At 47.0% G+C, this 20,223-nt stretch overlaps 2 protein-coding genes across 8 annotated transcripts in view; both read right to left on the bottom strand.

Annotated features, from left to right (window-relative positions):
* Window positions 1-1,372: 1,372 nt before the first annotated feature.
* On the bottom strand, window positions 1,373-12,024 carry june (JunE proto-oncogene, AP-1 transcription factor subunit). Of its 3 annotated transcripts, none has more exons than XM_078956445.1 (2): window positions 11,795-12,024; window positions 1,373-5,861 (listed from the first exon to the last, which is right to left on the bottom strand). In XM_078956445.1, the coding sequence occupies exons 1-2, from the start codon at window positions 11,872-11,874 to the stop codon at window positions 4,733-4,735; spliced, it is 1,209 nt and encodes a 402-aa protein (XP_078812571.1). In that variant the 5' UTR covers window positions 11,875-12,024; the 3' UTR covers window positions 1,373-4,732. The 3 variants fall into 3 exon arrangements, with proteins under 3 accessions (XP_078812571.1, XP_011491101.1, XP_020555601.1); XM_011492799.4 differs by lacking the exon at window positions 11,795-12,024 and adding an exon at window positions 10,276-10,599; XM_020699942.3 differs by lacking the exon at window positions 11,795-12,024 and adding an exon at window positions 10,140-10,260.
* Window positions 12,025-14,951: 2,927 nt separating this feature from the next.
* The window catches only part of LOC105357584 (oncostatin-M-specific receptor subunit beta), a 29,562-nt gene continuing 24,290 nt past the window's right edge, over window positions 14,952-20,223 (bottom strand). For 3 of the 5 annotated variants that reach the window (XM_023960892.2, XM_078956444.1, XM_023960894.2), the window contains exons 11-17: window positions 17,835-18,043; window positions 17,620-17,721; window positions 17,387-17,548; window positions 17,003-17,131; window positions 16,838-16,931; window positions 16,693-16,759; window positions 14,952-16,469 (exon numbers count right to left, since the gene is read on the bottom strand). In XM_023960892.2, coding sequence (XP_023816660.1) covers window positions 16,023-16,469; window positions 16,693-16,759; window positions 16,838-16,931; window positions 17,003-17,131; window positions 17,387-17,548; window positions 17,620-17,721; window positions 17,835-18,043 — 1,210 coding nt within the window. In that variant the 3' untranslated portion in view covers window positions 14,952-16,022. The remainder of the gene's footprint in view (window positions 16,470-16,692; window positions 16,760-16,837; window positions 16,932-17,002; window positions 17,132-17,386; window positions 17,549-17,619; window positions 17,722-17,834; window positions 18,044-20,223) is intronic. The other 2 variants (XM_011492798.4, XM_023960893.2) reach the window with 2 other exon arrangements.

Raw genomic sequence — 20,223 nt, 5'->3', positions numbered from 1 at the left:
AAAAACCCCGCCAAAAATATGAATCAGTGATTACTCATCCATTGTTATTACGTCCGCAATTGATTGAAAGTCCAGCTTTAACACATTTTTATGCTATCTCATGGATCCGCCATGTCTGCAGTCAGAGCAGAACATGAAACTGTGGACTGATGGTAAACTAGATCCGTTTTTCTCAAGTATTAAAAACAATCAGAAAAAAGGGAAAGATATTAAACATTCCTTCTGTCTTTTTGAAAGCTTCACATCAGATCTGAACATTAAATAAACATCAAATGCAGAACAAATGGTGAACTTCTACAGCTGTACAGTTATAAACACATTCACACAGTGATGGCGGCTCCACTGCCGAACACTGATTGGTCCATGTCGTCTTAGTCTGCATTTCTATGGCAACCACTCTCCAATCAGTAGTGAGCACACTAGAAGGCCACACCCCTTCCACTGATGATCCGCTTTTCTTTCATGATATCTTTGCTGTTGAGCAATAAACTGACCAATCAGATGCCTCAATGACAGAAGGCCGTCTCATGTCAAATGTTGGAAAGGTTTGATTGACAGATTATCCCCAGCCCACTTTCAGTGGAAGGGGTGTGGCCTTCCAAGCTCACTCCTGAGAGTGGTTGCCTCAGAAATGTGGATCCGGACCGACTCCCTGCTTAGTCCACTAACGCCGTCTGGTTCCAACGTGGCGAGGCTGTATTGCAGAAACATGGCGACTGAATTGACTTCATTGGTTGGAACGTCTAAGTCAGTGGTCTCCAACCTTTTTAACGCCACGGACCGGTACCTGTTCGCGGCCCGGGGGTTGGGGACCGGTGGTCTAATGATTCATTCATTTGTCTCATGTTACAGGAGCCGGATGGGTCCAGAGGCCTGTCACCGTCTGGGCCTAAACGAAACCGAGACCAGGAGCAGTTTGTCCAGGGTGGAACTTTACCATCAATAATTCCATTAGAACCTTAGGCCTTGAGCCTTTTCAAATGAGAGCTGTCCTAAAATTCTCAGACCTTCAGAAAAGGTCAAAGGTCATAGCTACAGGGGACAGTTTCTACATTGATCTGAATGCCTTGTGTCTTAGTGTGTAGTTTAGTTTGTTTGTTTCTGGTGTTGTTGAGGTAAATTCTCTTTTTGTGTTGCTCTTTTGTCTGTTGTACCTGGCGGGGCTTTATGTGAGGACGACTCACTAAACTAGACTCGTCTGACGACTCGCTGCCGTAAAGAGTGACTTCTTTTTTTCTCTCCCAGCTTTTCCGTGTGTTCACGAATGACCGGTTTCATCCCTGCAACACGCTAAAAAACCGCGTGACCCGGCCTTGAAGGACAGTCCTGCTTTACTCCAGCGTCCTGCTGACAGAAAGACGGTCTCTGGGAAAAAGGTTTGAATTCCTTTAATTTCAAAACTTCTGCATCACATTTTCAGGAATTATTTTCCAAAGACCAGAACATTTTTGTCATCCACACTTGGGCTCATTTTCAATAATTTAAGGTGATCAAGGTCGACGGACTCTCGAAATGAGGAGGAGCCACATTCTTTTCTAAAAGAAGCGTCTCCGACCACTTTGTAGTTTCCAATGAGACGTCCTCTGTTCTGCTGCAGACATCAGTTCTGCTGAACGTTCCAGTTGGCATCGGCTGTGTGGCGTTCCTGCATGTGAACAGCAGCTCTGGTTAGAACGGGTCAGTAGTTCCAGGTTAAAATGGTCTAGTCTGGGTCAGCTGATAGATAGAAATAAAAACACAAATAAAGATTTCATTCACAGATATATTGACACAATTATCCATACAAAAGTTCATAAACACGTAGCATAGTATTCCAAAGTACTCATAATAAATAAAGGTATTAGTATTTAAAGTAATCAAACATACAGACTAACATCGTAAAATGAGTGAAAAGTACATTTGCAGGTTTTTACAAAAATAGAATCAAAGACGATCAAATCAGTGTCACAGGACAAAATCACAAATCATTTCAATGGTTTCGTTCTATATTTCCAGGTTTAAATTTGCTGCTTAAAAACATGTCCTTGGTTTTGATTGACGTCTGTTGATGACAGAAGCAAAGATGGTTTTAGTTCTTTCTTCTCTTCTCTGGCCGACAGCAGTCAGGTCCTCCAAACACATAAAACGGAAACCAAAGTTTAGGAGTCAAAACAATGAAGTGTTTGCTGGGAGAGCTGCTCTTGTGAGGCAACAGAAGCTCACTCTATAGCAGATCCACAAACTAAATAAAGTCCTCCACTTCCTGTAAGTGGGCTTCACAGTGTCGTGCAGAAGTTCAGGTAAAGCAGCACCCAGCTGTTGGGGTTCCACTCTGCATCCGAAGCATCTACATTTATGTGTCAGAGGAGTTAAAGATCCCCGTCCAGCTGTCAGGAAAACAACCAAACTAGACGACATCCTATCAAAAAGAACCACTACACCTCTAATACTCGGTACAGGAGGAGGGGGGCAATAGACCCTCCAATAGACCAAAAATCAAAATCTCTTCTATTGTCCGACTGAGTTCTGAGACTTCTTGATGCCAGAACATTGAATAACATAAACGGAAACATCCATTAATCTGTTATTATGAGAATCCCCTTTGATAAAAGTAAAAATACTCGTGAGCCCCCCAGGTCCCAAGTACACCTGTCACTGCGCCATGGGGAGGGCGTCGGCAGAATCTACAGGATTTCACATCGCCGCCCAATTTTTGGGAAATTGTTGGCACAGTCATGAATGCAGCCATCAGGCGTCAGTCAGTCAGCCGGGGATGACGCCGTCCCCGAATCGGGCGACGGCTGGATGGCCACAGGGCGGTGGCAGCCGGATCGCCGGCTGGCAGCAGCTCTGACGCGGCTGTCCATTTCAAACGCCAACCAGCCGCCGTCCAGAGACATTTACTCAGTCTTTGGTTGGTTGGAAGCCGCCAACCACCAGGGGTATATAAACCGGGCTGCCCCCCTGCGACCTCCAAATGTGCCCGGGCGGCAGCGGACCGAAGCCAAAAAGTTGTCAGGACGCCGTAAACCTTTGCGCTCACCGCGTGGCGTGTAATTAGATTATCAGCATGCGATGGCGTTTTGGATATGTGAGTCTTCAAAAACCTGTTTCCTAAAACAAACGGTCTGCAAAGACCCGCTGTCTGTCCCAGTGATCTCACCCGGGGGGGGGGGGGACCTTTTCCTTTCTGTTTTTTCAGGCTGACATCAAAAACCACAACCTTCAGAACGTTCCACATAAATATCAAATCTACTTAATATCACAAATGATGATCAGGGATCATAATTCTATGAACAAAAAGACAGAAATGATGTCACAGATGTGAAGGAAAAGTCTCCACTGTGCTGGATCCTAACAGAACACGGAGATCTTTTTCCTCTTTATTGTTACATTATGATCAGAAAATCTGAATAAAACGTTTTATTTGTCCTTTTTGCAGAAATGTGAACGTAGAAGCCATCATCCTAGAACGTTGATTCCAACATTTGGACGGTTTCTCTTCACAGTAGTTCAGAAAAGGAGCTGATTGTTTGTCTGGATTTAGTTTTCAGAACAAAGATCCGATTTCTTAACTAAAACTTTTAACCAAAGACTTTTTTTCTGGTAAATCAATCCTCTAAAACCTTTGAATTCAGCCGATAATAACTACTTTCTGCAGGAACAGCTGCCAAAAAACCTCAACATTTCCAGAGAAACACCTGACTTCCCCAGAACTGCAGTCAAATCAGAGCTGTCAGTCAAAAAAGAGGCATTGTTGATGAATAAACACACAATCTGTGTGTTCCAATGATTCTATGACATGAATTCAGAATGATATGAAATCACATGAAATGTCTTAGTGGGAAACTGCTTTGCCATCAGAGATCAATGGATCTCTAGGAACTTTCCTGTTAAACAACAGTGAATCCATCAATCTAATTCAATTATTTGACCTCCTGTTTGAAAGTGAAGGTTTGATTTCTTAAAGAATCCCAAACTACAGCTGCAGAAACCTTCTGAACAAAATTAGAAGAGGAGTCAGGAAAAAGGTCTTCTAGAATCCCATTACAAATGAACCTCAAGTATCTGTACTCTTCTCTGTTCTGATGGTTACCCCCACCAAAGGACTATCGCTGCTACTTACAGACCATCCCAGCCCACCTGTGCTCCCACCTTACTCAACTGTATATAGTGTGTTGTTGTGTTAATTTAATTTTTTAACTTATTTTAATTGTACTATACACCAAGACAAATTCCTCGTTTTGTAAAGTGCGCTCTACTGAACCCGGCAATAAAACCTATTCTGATTCTGATTCTGATTCTGATTCTAAAGACACGAGCTGAAGTGAAGTTTCAGTTCAAACTGTCTTTGAAAGTCTTTCTCCTCTTGGAAAGTTTCCGTGTTCTCCCTGTGCAGCACAGCTGTTAGTCACTGAAGGAATAAGCCGTTTAAAGAACAGAACCACAAAATAACACACTTTGTACAGTGAGTCCTGCAGAACAGCAGCCAAAAACCTCTGTTCTGTCGGATCCAGAAAAAGATCCCAGGTGTTCCCAGACTTGTCTTGCACCTGTTCTGTAAGTCCCGCCTCTGTGTGGATGATTGACAGACCCTCTGGGACTGAGGAGCGTCTCTGTACATATCCACTGGTTCTGCCGCGCTGGCACCAAAGTTCTGAGCTCACGACATCCGCCGGCTCCAGCAAAATGTGGAAACCGAGGTGGTGACCCTCCAGCCTGCAGGCGTGCCGTCATGCCCTTCATCGTCTCGTCAGACGTCACTTCCAGCGCATCCGCCTCTGGATTTGGAGGAGGACGTGGCTCCGACGGAGATCTGGCAGCCATTGGTGACGTGGCTCATGACCTTCTGTTTGAGCTGAGCTACCTGCTCCCGCAGCATGGCGGCGGTGGAGGCCAGGTCCGAGTTCTGACTCTTGAGGACCTTCACCTTCTCCTCCAGTCTGGAGATTCGCTCCAGCTTCCGTTTGCGGCACTTGGATGCAGCAATGCGATTGCGGAGCTTCTTTCGCTCCGCTTTGATTCGCTCCTGTGTCTCCAGGTCAATAGGAGAAAGTGACGGTGGAGAGGTGGGGTCACCTGCGGGGTGAGGCACCTCTGGCACAGTTTGAGGGGCATCCAAGCCTCTAGGGTGGGGCTGTGGAGCACCTGAACCTCCGCTGAACGCCATCTGCCCTCCAGAGTACGGCATTTGGCCTGGGCTGTAGCTGCTGAGGTTGGTGTAGACCGGCATGTCTCCCCCCGACATCAAGCTCCTTTGATAAGACGTTTGAAGGGAAACGCTGGAGGATGACGACGGAGACATGTGCCCCCCTCCCACCAGCTGGTTCTGCTTGTGAAGGTCTGCCAGTGCTTTGACAAAGCCGTCTGCAAACCCCTCCTGTTCATTGGTGGCCTGGCCGCGGTAGATGAAAGGGTTGGTGGAACCTGGCGCCGGGCTGGAGGTGACCAGTCCTTGGTTGGACTGAATGATGAGATGCTCCAGCTCAGGGGAGGCCAGCTTCAGCAGGTTCATGTCGGAGGAGGCGCCTGACGTCAGCAGGGCACTGTTACCGGCGAGCCCCAGATGGTTGTGGTTCCCGGCCCGTCCTCCTGGAACGCTGTTGGTGGCGCTGAGGAAGGGATGGCTGCCTGCCACCGACATGATCTTCTTGCTCATCGGCGTCTTGTTTCCCGGGTAATGCTCGTACTCGGTGACGTGACTGAAGGCGGCCGTCGCAGAGGAGTCGTCGTGGTAGAAAGGCGTCTCCATCTTGGCCGTCATTGATGAAGAGGAAATCTTCCTAATCAGATTAGCATGAATGTCAGAGCAGATTGGAAGGTTCCACTGACGTGTGAAGCAGGGGATGAACACCGGCCCAAGCGGGAAAAACAGGACCAGTCTGTAGGAAAAGCAAACCCCCCAGTGAGAAAAAAACATTCCACAGACATATGCATTCATGTATGTTTGAGGAGAATAGATTAGACTAAAACATTTCAACAGGACTTCAGAGAACAACCACAGACCAGCACTGACAACGTCACATTTCATTGGAGTCAAAAAGGTTTTTAGTTCGTTTTTCTTTAGGTCTATAGTTTCATCAGAAAGATATTTGAACTTCTTTTCTTTCTTTGTTATGCGTGACTTTCAGTTCAGACCAGTATCATTTACATGAACCACTGGTTTAAATTAAACCAGTCTGTAAGGCTCTAGTTTGATCATGTTATGGTCATGTTATAGGCATGTTTTGGTCATGCTATGGTCATGCTATGGTCATGTTTTGGTCATGTTATAGGCATGTTTTGGTCATGTTATGGTCATGTTTTGGTCATGTTATGGTCATGTTATGGTCATGTTTTGGTCATGTTATGGTCATGTTATGGTCAGGCTATAGTCAAGTTTTGGTCATGTTATGGTCATGTTATGGTCATGTTTTGGTCATGTTATGGTCATGTTATGGTCAGGCTATAGTCAAGTTTTGGTCATGTTATGGTCATGTTTTGGTCATGTTATGGTCAGGCTATAGTCATGTTTTGGTCATGTTATGGTCATGTTCTGGTCATGTTCTGGTCATGCTATGGTCATGATTTGGTCATGTTATGGTCATGTTATGGTCAGGCTATAGTCAAGTTTTGGTCATGTTATGGTCATGTTTTGGTCATGTTATGGTCATGTTATGGTCAGGCTATAGTCAAGCTTTGGTCATGTTATAGTCATGTTCTGGTCATGTTATGGTCATGCTATGGTCATGTTTTGGTCATGTTATGGTCATGTTCTGGTAATGTTATGGTCATGTTTTGGTCATATTATGGTCATGTTATGGTCAGGTTTTGGTCATGTTATGGTCCTGCTATTGTCATTTTGGGTCATGTTCTGGTCATGCTATGGTCATGTTATGGTCATGTTCTGGTCATGTTCTGGTCATGCTATGGTCATGTTCTTGTCGTGCTATGGTCATGTCATGGTCATGTTTTGCTCATGTTCTGGTCAGGTTTTGGTCATGTTATGGTCATGTCATGGTCATGTTTTGCTCATGTTCTGGTCAGGTTTTGGTCATGTTATGGTCAGGTTTTGGTCATGTTCTGGTCAGGTTTTGGTTATGTTTTGCTCATGTTCTGGTCATGTTATGGTCAGGTTCTGGTCATGTTTCTGGTCATGCTATGGTCATGTTATGGTCATGTTTTGGTCATGTTATGGTCATGTTCTGGTCAGGTTTTGGTCATGTTATGGTCAGGTTCTGGTCATGTTTCTGGTCATGCTATGGTCATGTTATGGTCATGTTTTGGTCATGCTATGGTCATGTTCTTGTCGTGCTATGGTCATGTCATGGTCATGTTTTGCTCATGTTCTGGTCAGGTTTTGGTCATGTTATGGTCATGTCATGGTCATGTTATGGTCAGGCTATAGTCATGTTTTGGTCATGTTATGGTCATGTTCTGGTCATGTTATGGTCATGCTATGGTCATGTTTTGGTCATATTATGGTCATGTTATGGTCAGGCTTTGGTCATGTTATGGTCCTGCTATGGTCATTTTTGGTCATGTTCTGGTCATGTTCTGGTCATGTTCTGGTCAGGTTCTGGTCATGTTTCTGGTCATGTTCTGGTCATGTTCTGGTCATGCTATGGTCATGTTCTTGTCGTGCTATGGTCATGTCATGGTCATGTTTTGCTCATGTTCTGGTCAGGTTTTGGTCATGTTATGGTCATGTTCTGGTCAGGTTTTGGTCATGTTATGGTCATGTTATGGTCATGTTCTGGTCGTGCTATGGTCATGTCATGGTCATGTTTTGCTCATGTTCTGGTCAGGTTTTGGTCATGTTATGGTCATGTCATGGTCATGTTTTGCTCATGTTCTGGTCAGGTTTTGGTCATGTTATGGTCAGGTTTTGGTCATGTTCTGGTCAGGTTTTGGTTATGTTTTGCTCATGTTCTGGTCAGGTTTTGGTCATGTTATGGTCAGGTTCTGGTCATGTTTCTGGTCATGCTATGGTCATGTTATGGTCATGTTTTGGTCATGTTATGGTCATGTTCTGGTCAGGTTTTGGTCATGTTATGGTCATGTCATGGTCATGTTTTGCTCATGTTCTGGTCAGGTTTTGGTCATGTTATGGTCAGGTTCTGGTCATGTTTCTGGTCATGCTATGGTCATGTTATGGTCATGTTCTGAGAGAGTCACATCAGTTTAAGGTTAATCATGATCCACAGCTGTCTTCATTTCAGTTAACTGCCCTCTGTCTATTCAGTGTCTGGTTGTCTTTTGCTCCTCTCTGTGGTTTTTGTCACATTCTGGTTCTTTTACTAAATGTCTACGTTTCTGTCTTCTGCATTTTGGGCCCAACACCAGCAGTTCATGACAATCGTTTCACATTCATCCAACATGAGCATCCTCAGAACGGAGCCTCTGATGAGCTTTTGTCTACAGTCACACAAATCAGAACACAATTGTTATGCTGGTCCCATGTTTGTAGTTGTTGTTCACACAGGAATAACGCAAAAAGCAGAGAAGGAAGTCAAACCGGACAAAAGTTCAGTCAGCACTCAGGAAAGGACTAAATGTCCAGCATGTGAGGTCTGAGAGGAAAGCTGCAGTCAGGAGCACCACCTGTGTGGAGGTTTCTCAGCCAGGTAAGTGGTGCCAAAAAAAGTCATCACTGACGTGGCGTTCCAGAGTGACATGTGGTAAAAGAACGTGCTTAGAAAAAGAGCAAGTCTCATGAAGCTGCCACTTGTGTTTTATTGAGTAATCTTTAGGAAAAACGTCGGCCTAAAACCTTTTTTTGTTTCTTTGGGTTTTTCCCTCTATTTAATGCTTTTCACTGTTTAACTTCTATTCTGTTCCATCATCCATCCTCGTCACCCCCTACATCCCTGTTGGGGTCACAGGGCTGACAAAGAGACGAATCGGTCCAGGCTGGTGTCTCTGCTGGGCTGACCGTCTCTCGTCATATTTTCATGATGCTGTGATCCCTTCAGTTCAGTTTATACAAAGTTTTGGTTCACAATAATGACACATGCGGTCACTCTGTCGTCTAGCCTTGCATAGTTTTTACAGAGGTAAATACTAGTATCCTGTTGCTGGACGGACCGTAAAAGTAGGACAGCAGGTTCTGAGTCACCAATGAAGGATGCTGCTGCAAACATTTGGCTGTTTTCAAAATCCTCTGAAGCCTAATGGGATGAATGCTGTGAATCCTTCAACCATTGTTTTCCTGTTTCTCTTTCTTTACTCTAGTATCTTCCTCCATTTTAGCCGCTTGACAATGTTTCATCTATTTTAACATCCAACTATTCAAATGTTCAGCTCTTTCAGCGTATTCCAGCTGTGACTTTTACTCCTTCAAATCCTTGAACTTTTCCAGATATTCCAGGATTTCTGCCTCCATAGAAACACACGGGGAATCCTTGGTGCATGAGGTCGCTGGTTCGATTCCCGGCTCTGGCATTTTTCACAAACATATTTTTTGGTTTTGTGCTGTTTTCACTTTATTTACGGTCAACTTTGATCATCTCTATTTTTTTTGTGTCAATTTTTACCCTTTAAGTTTCATTTTCATTCAGTAATTCAGCATTTAACCTGCATGTTCTTCAGGAAAAGCAGCTCCTCTAGTTAGAAACGGTTTTTTTAACAAACATTTTCTTAGCGATTGCGCTCTGATGATGATGATGAAGATGATGATGATGCAGTGGTTTAGTGGAAATGCTCCGATGTCACGTGGTGGCCTGCCGGTGGTCCGAAGGCATCTCTGATGGTCCAACAGCCTTAAAGGTCACGTGTCCACTGCTCAGTGAACCTGGATGGTCACACCTGACTGCTTCCCGCCCTGAACCCCTCCCTCTGCCGCGCGCGGGGGCGTCCGCAGCACGCTCGGTTCACGGCGGGAATCTGTCATCCTCCGCGCACGCGGGCTGTGTCACAGCCAGTACAGGTGTTCAGCAGGTGTCCTTGTGGCTCCAACAAGGTCTGCACGCGCGCGGAGCGTCTCACCAGCAGCGCCCCCTGGCGGACGGAACCAGACCCAACTTTCTTAGCTGGACGGACTAAAACAGTCAGCGGATCAAACGAACCCTTTCCCGCCGATTACCGTTAAGGTCGCGATTCTGGGAAGGAACCGACTTAAACCGACACGTCCGGTGGTGCTGTTACCGTCACGGTCACATTCTTCTGTCCTTCTTCCTCACCTGAGTCACAGGTAAAGTTAGACCCAATCCCAGATCCCACCAGAACTGGGTCGATGCGCTGATCCAGGACATGCCTGCTTCTACAGGTGAGGCTTTCCCGCGCCAACCTGCTAATGACACACGTATGCTCGCTCACCTGGCTGCTCCTCGCGCCGCTCCGTGAGCGGATCTGCACGAGTTCCTGGCGCCGCAGTCAACTTCACCGGGAGGATCAGAACCGAGGAGAGACGGGTTCGTCCGGACCGGGGATGACCCGGCAGAACACGCAGCATCAGCGGCGCGTCAGCTCCGGGACGGTCAGAGGAGGATCATCCTCACACGGAGCAGCAGCTCCAACTGTACGCGAGATCTGCAGGCGCGCGCGCGCGCGCACGTGTTCTCTGCCTCCTTCTCTGCCTTCCTTCCTTCAGAAGAGACTCTTCTCTCAAAACCCGTTTGTACCAAAGTCCCAGTGTTCACTGGAGAAAAGAACCAATCAGAAAGACTTTCCCACAATTCTTCTTCTTCTTCAAAAAAAAAAGATGGTCAGAGATCGCAGCTGTGGAGCCTCATCCTCATCTTTGGAAACCTGCTTCTTTAGTCTGGAAAGGAGCAACTGTGTGCACCTGTAATGTTAGAAAGGAGGATTAGACCACTTTCTTTTTTACTTTTATGGTTTTATTTTTTCTTTCTTGGTTGAACTTTAATAATTCCCCATGAAAAGAATGTAAATCAGTGATTAACAGTCCAGACCTGCTTTGATCATCGTTTGGGTCCAGATGGAAGGAATGACCCGTTTTTACTAATAAGCCTGTTTGGAGACCCACTCTCATTCATTACAGATGTTGATAGTGATGCCAGGTCCAGACAGTAAAGTAACGTAGTAAATATGCAGTGACATCCGACCCAAACCACAAATGCCCCATCATCACCCATAAAGATGAGAACTGCCCCGCTGTTAGAGCGGCTACATCATACAAAACCACTTTCTGAGCTTTTAAGTGTTTTCTCATCTTCATTCCTCACTAAGAAAAACCCAAAGTGGTATTTGGATCCATTCATGCATTTCTGCGTATTCAACCAGTGGGTCCTCATATTTGTGACATCACAAATGTCCAGGAAGAGTCTGCGCTGCCCCCAGGGTAATAGACACGCCCACTTTCTCTGTGGAGCTAGCGGTGTCCTTTATGTGGACACCCCTGATGTTTCTTCTTTTTTTAACGAAATCCTGTTTTAGGAGGATTTCCTTACCGAGAAGGAAGGTTCAAGGGTGGAGATGTCCCGTTTAGTTTAACTTAGCTTAGTTTAGCTTAGCTTAGCTTTGTTTAGAGTAGTTTAGTTTAGCAATCAGCTATAGTTTTTTTCTGTTTGGTACAGTTAGTGAGGACTGTTACGACGACTGTGTTGTAATACTGGGCTGTATAAATGAAACATGTGACATACCTGTAAAACAGGAAGGATGGTTTGTTTGACACATTTCTTCTATTTTAAGTGACATTTTTTAATAAATTATTTTTCTTATAAATGTTGGGTTTTGATTTAAAATAACATAAATTGATATAAAAAAAACCTTATTAATCACACAAAAGGGATCTTTCTGTCTTTCTACAGCCTTTTTAGAAAAAAACCTGTAGTGATGACCAACAACATCAGGAGGAAGAACAGCTGGTGCTAACCTCAGCATGGATGCAGGCCTCTCTGCAGGGACGTGCTGCTGCTGCAGGACTCTGTCTGCTGTCGGGAGGACAGTCTGCATCAGGTCAACACCAGGTGATTCAAAGTGTCCACAGTCTCAATGTCTGAGCGCTGGAAGCTCACAGACGCACATCCATCCCTTAGTGGGCGTGGCATGGGGCCTTGTGCCAAGGTGAGCTGAAACACAAAGAGCAGCTTCTCTACCTTTGGGTTCAGTCTTTTCTGGATTGTTTTGGTCTGTTTGACAAATATTTGAAATGTTTCCTTCCACCATAAAATCCTCCAGACTGAAGCTTTGTTCTCATCTGCTCATCTAGAAGTTGACTGGAGAAGCTAAAATGAACGGGAGCCGGTCAGAAAAACTGGTTTCCAGCGCCCTCTTCTGGACATATGATGCATTTTCTGGATGTTCTATGCAGACAGAAACAGACATGCTTGGTGTTGTTGCTGTAGTTTATGGGTTTAGAGCAGGGCAGTCAAACTCATTTCCACCGAGGGCCACATCAGCATAGCGGCTGTCCTCAAAGGGCCAGATATAACTTATACATGTAACTAAATGTAATGAAAAAAAAACCATGTTTGCTTGTTCCTCTAGCATAAATCCTTTTACATTTGATTCTGCCAGGTTAGGTTATATGGTCAGTGTTTAAGTCCTAATGTATAGTTGCCCAATCCGATATTTCAAGTCCAATTACCCCTAGATATGAATAAATACACCCCAATTTTTATTTTTATTTTAAAAATTTGAAAACTTTTATGCTCTCGCGGGCCACATAAAATGACATGAAGGGCCACATTTGGCCCCGGGGCCTTGAGTTTGACACATGTGGTTTAGAGGGTTTCTCTGTCAAAGTTACAGTTCTAGCCTCCTGTGCAGGCCTCAATCCAAAATGATATTTCTGCTCAATGTGTTGGTGATCCAGCAGCATCGTCTTCTTTCGCTGTACATCTCTGGCAAAGACAGCCAGCTGGAATGACAGAACAGCTTCAAGCATTTGCGGCACCTGCAGACTTTCATTCAGCTCCTTTAGGTGGCTTGTCACAGTCATCCACCAAAAAGTGCAGCTATTTGAGCCACTCAGGATCCTCCAGTTGCGGGTAGTTCAGGTCTTTGCTTTTCAGGAATGTTTTCACGTGTTCTAAACAGACGACAAAGCGACGCAAAGCGTCCCCCCTGGACAGCCACCGGACTGTGTTGTGTAGCAGGAGATCAGAATATTCACTTTCAACTTCATCAAGCAATGAACGGAACTGACGGTGGTTCATTTCCATCAGCCACCTGCCTAGTGGTCCGCCGCCCTGCTGGTAGAAACGTGTGTCGCAGGCTATGACGCAAATCCTCGATGACAGAAATGTTGAAATTTAATATTTATTCTACACATTCTTACATCATTGGAAAACGTAAAGAATGTTTGTGTCTTGTTTTCCCTCCAAAAGAAACCATATTAAAACATAAAATATATTTCCCTCCCCCCTCTTTTTACATTTTCAAACATTTTTGAAAATGCTCCAGGGAGCCACTAGGGCAGCGCTAAAGAGCCTCATGCGGCTCCGGAGCCGCGGGTTGCCGACCCCCGGACCAGAAGAAATGCCAACCGCTGGTTTGATGAGAGTTCTGCAGCAGCATTGATGTGTTTTTGTATTGATGTTCAAACAAAACACTCAACCAGCAAGTTCTTTGCAGCTTGGTGAGAAAAGATGCACTTCTGGAGCAATTCTTAGACAAAGGAAGAAGCTAAACATGACGGTCAGTCTCCCTCTTAGACTGAGGCTCCAAGATCTCACCTGCTGGAGTCTCAGTGATCCTAAGAAAGGTGAGGAATCAGCCCAGAACTACACAGGAGGAGCTGGTCAATGACCTGAAGAGAGGTGGGGGATCTGTTTCCATGGTTACGGTTGGTTATTCACCAAGTCGTCATGGTTTGAAATCATGCATGCTGCTTAAACCAGCATGTGTCCAGGCCCGTCTAAAGATTGCCAAAGACCATTTGGATGATCCAGAGGACCATGGGAGAAGGTCATGTGTTCAAATGAGACCAGAATAGAACTTTCTGGTCTGAATTCCACTCTCCGTTTTTGGAGGAAAATAATGATGAGTCCCATCCCAAGAACACCATCCCTACTGTGAAGCATGGGGGTGGTAGCATCATGCTATGGGGTGTTTGTCTGCACATAGAGCAGGACGACTGCACTGTATAGTAAAGGAGGACTGGGGCCATGCATGGGGGTGGTAGCATCATGCTATGGGGTGTTTGTCTGCACATAGAGCAGGACGACTGCACTGTATAGTAAAGGAGGACTGGGGCCATGCATGGGGGTGGTAGCATCATGCTATGGGGTGTTTGTCTGCACATAGAGCAGGACGACTGCACTGTATAGTAAAGGAGGACTGGGGCCATGCATGGGGGTGGTAGCATCATGCTATGGGGTGTTTGTCTGCACATAGAGCAGGACGACTGCACTGTATAGTAAAGGAGGACTGGGGCCATGCATGGGGGTGGTAGCATCATGCTATGGGGTGTTTGTCTGCACATAGAGCAGGACGACTGCACTGTATAGTAAAGGAGGACTGGGGCCATGCATGGGGGTGGTAGCATCATGCTATGGGGTGTTTGTCTGCACATAGAGCAGGACGACTGCACTGTATAGTAAAGGAGGACTGGGGCCATGCATGGGGAGATTCTGGGGAACAACCTCCCCCCTCAGAGCATTGCAGATGGGGCGTGGCTGCGTCTTCCAACATGACAACGACCCAAAGCTCACAGCCAGGAGAACCAAGGAGGGGCTCTGTCTCCAGACCTCAGCCCAATAGAAAGCCTTTGGAGGAAAATCAAACTCTGTGTTTCTAAGCGACAGCCCAGAAATCTGACTGATCTAGAGGAGATCTGTGAGGAGGAGGGGGCCAAAACCCCCCTGCAGTGTTTGCAAACCTGCTGAGAAACTCCAGGAAACCTTTGATCTTTGGAATCACAAACAATGAACTGAACCAAATATGAACATTGGTTTTCTCAGTGGTTCAAATACTTATCTGCAGCAGTTGCGTCCAAATAAATGATTTATAAATCATGCAATGGCTTTTCCAGATTCTCAGTAGATGATGTCTCCCCCAGCAGACGTGCAGCTTGTCGGACCCCTCCGTGATTTTTTAACTTACAAAATTTATTTGGCGTAATGTATGTTTTTTTCTTCCTGTTTTTATGTAAAATATATCAGTTGTTATTTTTGTATCATTGCAGTTATGCAGAATGCTGTAGTCTGTGGTTGTGCAGAGGGGGTGGGGGTGAATGGGGGGATCCATCATAACTCCCCAAAACTCTGAAGTTTTTCAGAGGCCAGTTTATTGTGTAAATGTTGACGATTTGACTGAATTGTGTTGTGGCTACACTAAGTTGATTTAAAACTATTTGTAGTTTGACTTTTAAGAGTACTTTTAAAACTCTACGTTTGTGAACTCAATAAATCTTTTCAAAATAAAAGACATCTTTGTATTTCTTACAGTCTCTTCAGTCCTAATCAAACATCAACATCTTAAGACTTCAGTAAAACTCATGGAGGAATTCTTAGGTCTTATCAGAGAAATGGGTTTACAGCTCAGACCGATGGGATCTGCAGGGATGTTTTCTCTCATCTCCACACTGATCTCTGGAGCTGATCTTTTTCTTTGCCGCTCTCACCGAGGCTCTTCTCCCAATGATTGCTCAGTTTGGCTGGACGGCCCGGTTCTGGTCGGTTCACCTGAGGGTTCTGGAGGTTCCTGTGCTCTCAGGAAGGTGCAGGGATTCTGTTGTAACCTTGATCAGATCTGTGCCGTAATGCCACAGCTCCTGGGGCAGTTCTTTCAGCCTCTGATTCTGATTGGTCGGGCATGAACGGCGAGCTGGAAGGTCTTCCACAGACAGGTGAGAGGCTTCCTGAACGGGTCCGGTCAGTTTGACTAAACACAGCTGGACTCCAGGGAAGAGGTGGATTCATCAGAAGAAACAACCATTTCTCTGACATGTTTACACCTCTGACCGTTTTTCTTCATTCAGTGTAAATTATCCAGAAGACAAAATCATTTTCCCGCTCTTGGTAAATGGCTGCAATGAAACAAAGAGTAAAGAACGTGAAGGGGACTGAATACTTTCACTGGATGCCTGCTTGTTGCCATAGTGACAGCTCGTCCCCTTTCCTGTGTCAGTTCACTTGATCCAGTGGAGTTTCGGTCTGTTACCGCGGTAACGAAATGTAATCAGAGTCACAGGGAATGCAGCCCTGCGACTCCTCCCTCAGTGGGTGTGGCCTGAAGACCTCCATGTCGGTCTGAGGCTTGTACTGACCGGAGCTTGTTGGGGAAGCTGAAGCATCCAGAAGCTGCTGTTCCGAGCCGGAGTTACGGTCCTCGCTCCAAACCTTCAGGTTATAGGACGGGTTCTGAAGGTCACCTCTACAGGTAGAAGAGGATAGACTGAATGGGGCGGAGTCTACACTGAGATGAGAGGCGGTGCGGATTTTAAGAGGCTGGTTGCAGTAGCCTGCAGGACTTTGTGATGAAGTCCAGTGTGTGCCGTCCTGAGTGGGAAGCTCCGGTTCCGCTGCTTTGGGTTCATTGCAGAGCTGGGGAATGTCTATGGGATGAACCTGAGCGCTGAGCAGAAACGGACTTTCAAGTAAAACCTGAAAGGACAGAGAAAAAGGCCTTACAGCTTCGCTTGTGCTGAAGGAGGATAGTTTTTGACATGATGAAGGTTCTGGGCAGAGAAGAGAATGGAAACGTGGGTTCCCATCTGAACCGGGTCTCATTTTTAGGTTCTAGTCAGAGGTTTCCACGAAAATGAAAATCCTTTTGACATGAATGGATTTCAAAGAGGGATGATCAGGTTCTAAGGGTTAGACGTACCGGTGATGTCATCCACCGGTTTACCAACACAGGTTTGGGGATTGGAGGAAAGACTTTTTGCTTGATGCTGTAGAATATAAAAAGACACATGTCTGAGAAATGAATGAATTTAACGTTACTTGGAGGGAACATGCGGCTTGCTCACCATCTCCACTGCTTGTAGCAGATGATTGTGACAAAGAAGAGGAACAGAAATAACGCCCCCAGGGAAAATAAGACCGCCATGGTCATCTTATCAGCTAGAGAAGGCAAAAGCACAAATGGGTCAACGAGTAAAAGAACTGAGGTTCATCCAACTTTAGAAACCTACTTGGAGAATTTAAAGTGAAGCTGAAGGTTTCTTTGCAGCATTCTCCTACTGCTGTCTGTGCCGTCACCGTGAACTCATACAAATCCACTTTCAGCCCTTTTGCAGTCAGACTGGTGGCTTCAGGATCGGCTTAACCAAAAGAACACAGGAACCAATTAAAGCAAAGTCCGAGTGTGTTGTTGCAGATATCAAAGATCTCCTTATCCTGTGGACGGTTCAGGCTTTTCAGATCGTCAGGTAGCTTGTAAAAGTGGTTTTATTACTGATCATCATTCATGATTAGAATTGATTTACTTTATTTTTTTTTACCTCATTTGTCTTTAAACTTTTTATCCTGGCTGAAAAATGTGATGTCATATTTGCTTGCAGGACTGTGAAACATACCTGTGCTCACATTAACCACATGCTTGTTGCTGTTCCGACAGTAGAGATTGTAGCCGTGTATGTAGGCAGTCTGCCGGCTGAGTGGGATGGGGTCCCAGGAAACCTCCACGTCCAGGTTCCTCTGTTTATGGTTCAAAGACTGAAACAGCTTTCCTTGGATTCCTGACAAACAGGAGGGAAACGCTGCTCAACCAACATGAGGACTGTGAACCAAAGACCGTTCTTATACTAACTCGTCTCTGTGGCGTAGCCCTCCCTCCTCTCCACCAGCACTGGAGATCCCTGGGTGCAGGCGTATACCGACAAAAAGTATCTGCATCCATCTGTCAAGTGTTCTGGCAGGAAACACAAACAGCTGCAATGAATGTTGGTGTGTTTTTATCAAAGTTGTGTGCAGAAACAATAGGCGTGCACATGCAGCTATGAGAGGACCCCATTAAAGACCTACTGGAGGTTATGTTGGCACTGGTCTGGTTGGGAGGGAGCTTCATCCAATCCACAGACCACGGGTCCTCTACTGGATACCAGTCCACTATGTAACCACAGCTGGCCTCAGGAGACCCCCTCCAGGACACGGAAAACGCTCCCTTGGTTCCACTTATCCTGGATGTTTTCACCTGGGTTTCATCTGCGCTTAAAGACGTTTTAAAAGTAAGACTGGAAATAACAAGAACAACAACAAGAGCTGCTGTAAAAGCAGTAAAACATACATGATCAAATGGAGACATTCTGTTTGGAATGTAATAAAATAGTCAGGTCTGCTATGCTCAGAAAATCTGTCTGCGTTTTAAAGGAGCATCAACTGAACTTGTTTGGAAAACTGATCACACAGGATATTATAAAGCAGTGTTGTCAAAATGTTCCCAGTCATCTTGGCGCCTGTCTTCATCAACAATCTTATTTTCTCACAGTATTGACTTCAAATTTATTCTAATCCCATTTGGAGAAAGCAAATCAGATTTAATAGACTAAACTCTGATGTTTTTCTATCATTTTGGGAGTCAGGGGCTCGCTGGCCGCTAAGAGGAGGAGTCAGGGGCTCGCTAGCCCCTAAGAGGAGGAGTCAGGAGCTCGCTGGCCCCTAAGAGGAGGAGTCAGGAGCTCGCTAACCCCTAAGAGGAGGAGTCAGGAGCTCGCTGGCCTCTAAGAGGCCTTTAGAGGAGGAGTCAGGAGCTCGCTGGCCCCTAAGAATAGGAGTCAGGGGCTCGCTGGCCTCTAAGAGGAGGAGTCAGGAGCTCGCTGGCCCCTAAGAGGAGGAGTCAGGAGCTCGCTGGCCCCTAAGAGGAGGAGTCAGGAAGAGGAGTCAGGAGCTCGCTGGCCTCTAAGAGGAAGAGTCAGGAGCTCGTTGGCCTCTTAGAGGAGGAGTCAGGAGCTCGCTGGCCCCTAAGAGGAGGAGTCAAGAGCTCGCTGGCCCCTAAGAGGAGGAGTCAGGGGCTCGCTAGCCCCTAAGAGGAGGAGTCAGGAGCTCGCTGGCCCCTAAGAGGAGGAGTCAGGAGCTCGCTAACCCCTAAGAGGAGGAGTCAGGGGCTCGCTGGCCGCTAAGAGGAGGAGTCAGGAGCTCGCTGGCCCCTAAGAGGAGGAGTCAGGAGCTCGCTGGCCCCTAAGAGGAGGAGTCAGGAGCTCGCTAGCCCCTAAGAGGAGGAGTCAGGAGCTCGCTGGCCCCTAAGAGGAGAAGTCAGGAGCTCGCTAGCCCCTAAGAGGAGGAGTCAGGGGCTCGCTGGCCGCTAAGAGGAGGAGTCAGGAGCTCGCTGGCCCCTAAGAGGAGGAGTCAGGAGCTCGCTGGCCTCTAAGAGGCCCTTAGAGGAGGAGTCAGGAGCTCGCTGGCCCCTAAGAGGAGGAGTCAGGGGCTCGCTGGCCGCTAAGAGGAGGAGTCAGGAGCTCGCTGGCCTCTAAGAGGAGGAGTCAGGAGCTCGCTGGCCCCTAAGAGGAGGAGTCAGGAGATCGCCGGCCCCCTAAGAGGAGTCAGGAGCTCGCCGGCCCCTAAGAGGAGGAGTCAAAAGCTCGCTGGCCCCTAAAAGGAGGAGACAGGAGCTCACTGGCCCCTAAGAGGAGGAGTCAGGGGCTCGCTGGCCGCTAAGAGGAGGAGTCAGGAGCTCGCTGGCCCCTAAGAGGAGGAGTCAGGAGCTCGCTGGCCTCTAAGAGGAGGAGTCAGGAGCTCGCTGGCCCCTAAGAGGAGGAGTCAGGAGCTCGCTGGCCCCTAAGAGGAGGAGTCAGGGGCTCGCTGGCCCCTAAGAGGAGGAGTCAGGAGCTCGCTGGCCCCTAAGAGGAGGAGTCAGGGGCTCGCTGGCCCCTAAGAGGAGGAGTCAGGAGCTCGCTGGCCCCTAAGAGGAGGAGTCAGGAGCTCGCTGGCCCCTAAGAGGAGGAGTCAGGAAGAGGAGTCAGGGGCTCGCTGGCCCCTAAGAACAGGAGTCAGGAGCTCGCCGGCCCCTAAGAGGAGGAGTCAGGAGCTCGCTGGCCCCTAAGAGGAGGAGTCAGGGGCTCGCTGGCCTCTAAGAGGAGGAGTCAGGAGCTCGCTGGCCTCTAAGAGGAGGAGTCAGGAGCTCGCTGGCCTCTAAGAGGCCCTTAGAGGAGGAGTCAGGAGCTCGCTGGCCCCTAAGAGGAGGAGTCAGGAGCTCGCTGGCCCCTAAGAGGAGGAGTCAGGAGCTCGCTGGCCCCTAAGAGGAGGAGTCAGGAGCTCGCTGGCCTCTAAGAGGCCCTTAGAGGAGGAGTCAAGAGCTCGCTGGCCACTAAGAGGAGGAGTCAGGAGCTCGCCGGCCTCTAAGAGGAGGAGTCAGGAGCTCGCTGGCCCCTAAGAGGAGGAGTCAGGCGCTCGCTGGCCTCTAAGAGGAGGAGTAAGG

This window comes from Oryzias latipes, chromosome 12 (genome assembly GCF_053564925.1).
Source record: "Oryzias latipes strain Hd-rR chromosome 12, Olatipes_Hd-rR_3.1".
NCBI lineage: Eukaryota > Metazoa > Chordata > Actinopteri > Beloniformes > Adrianichthyidae > Oryzias > Oryzias latipes.
This window is presented reverse-complemented; position numbering and strand designations above follow the sequence as displayed.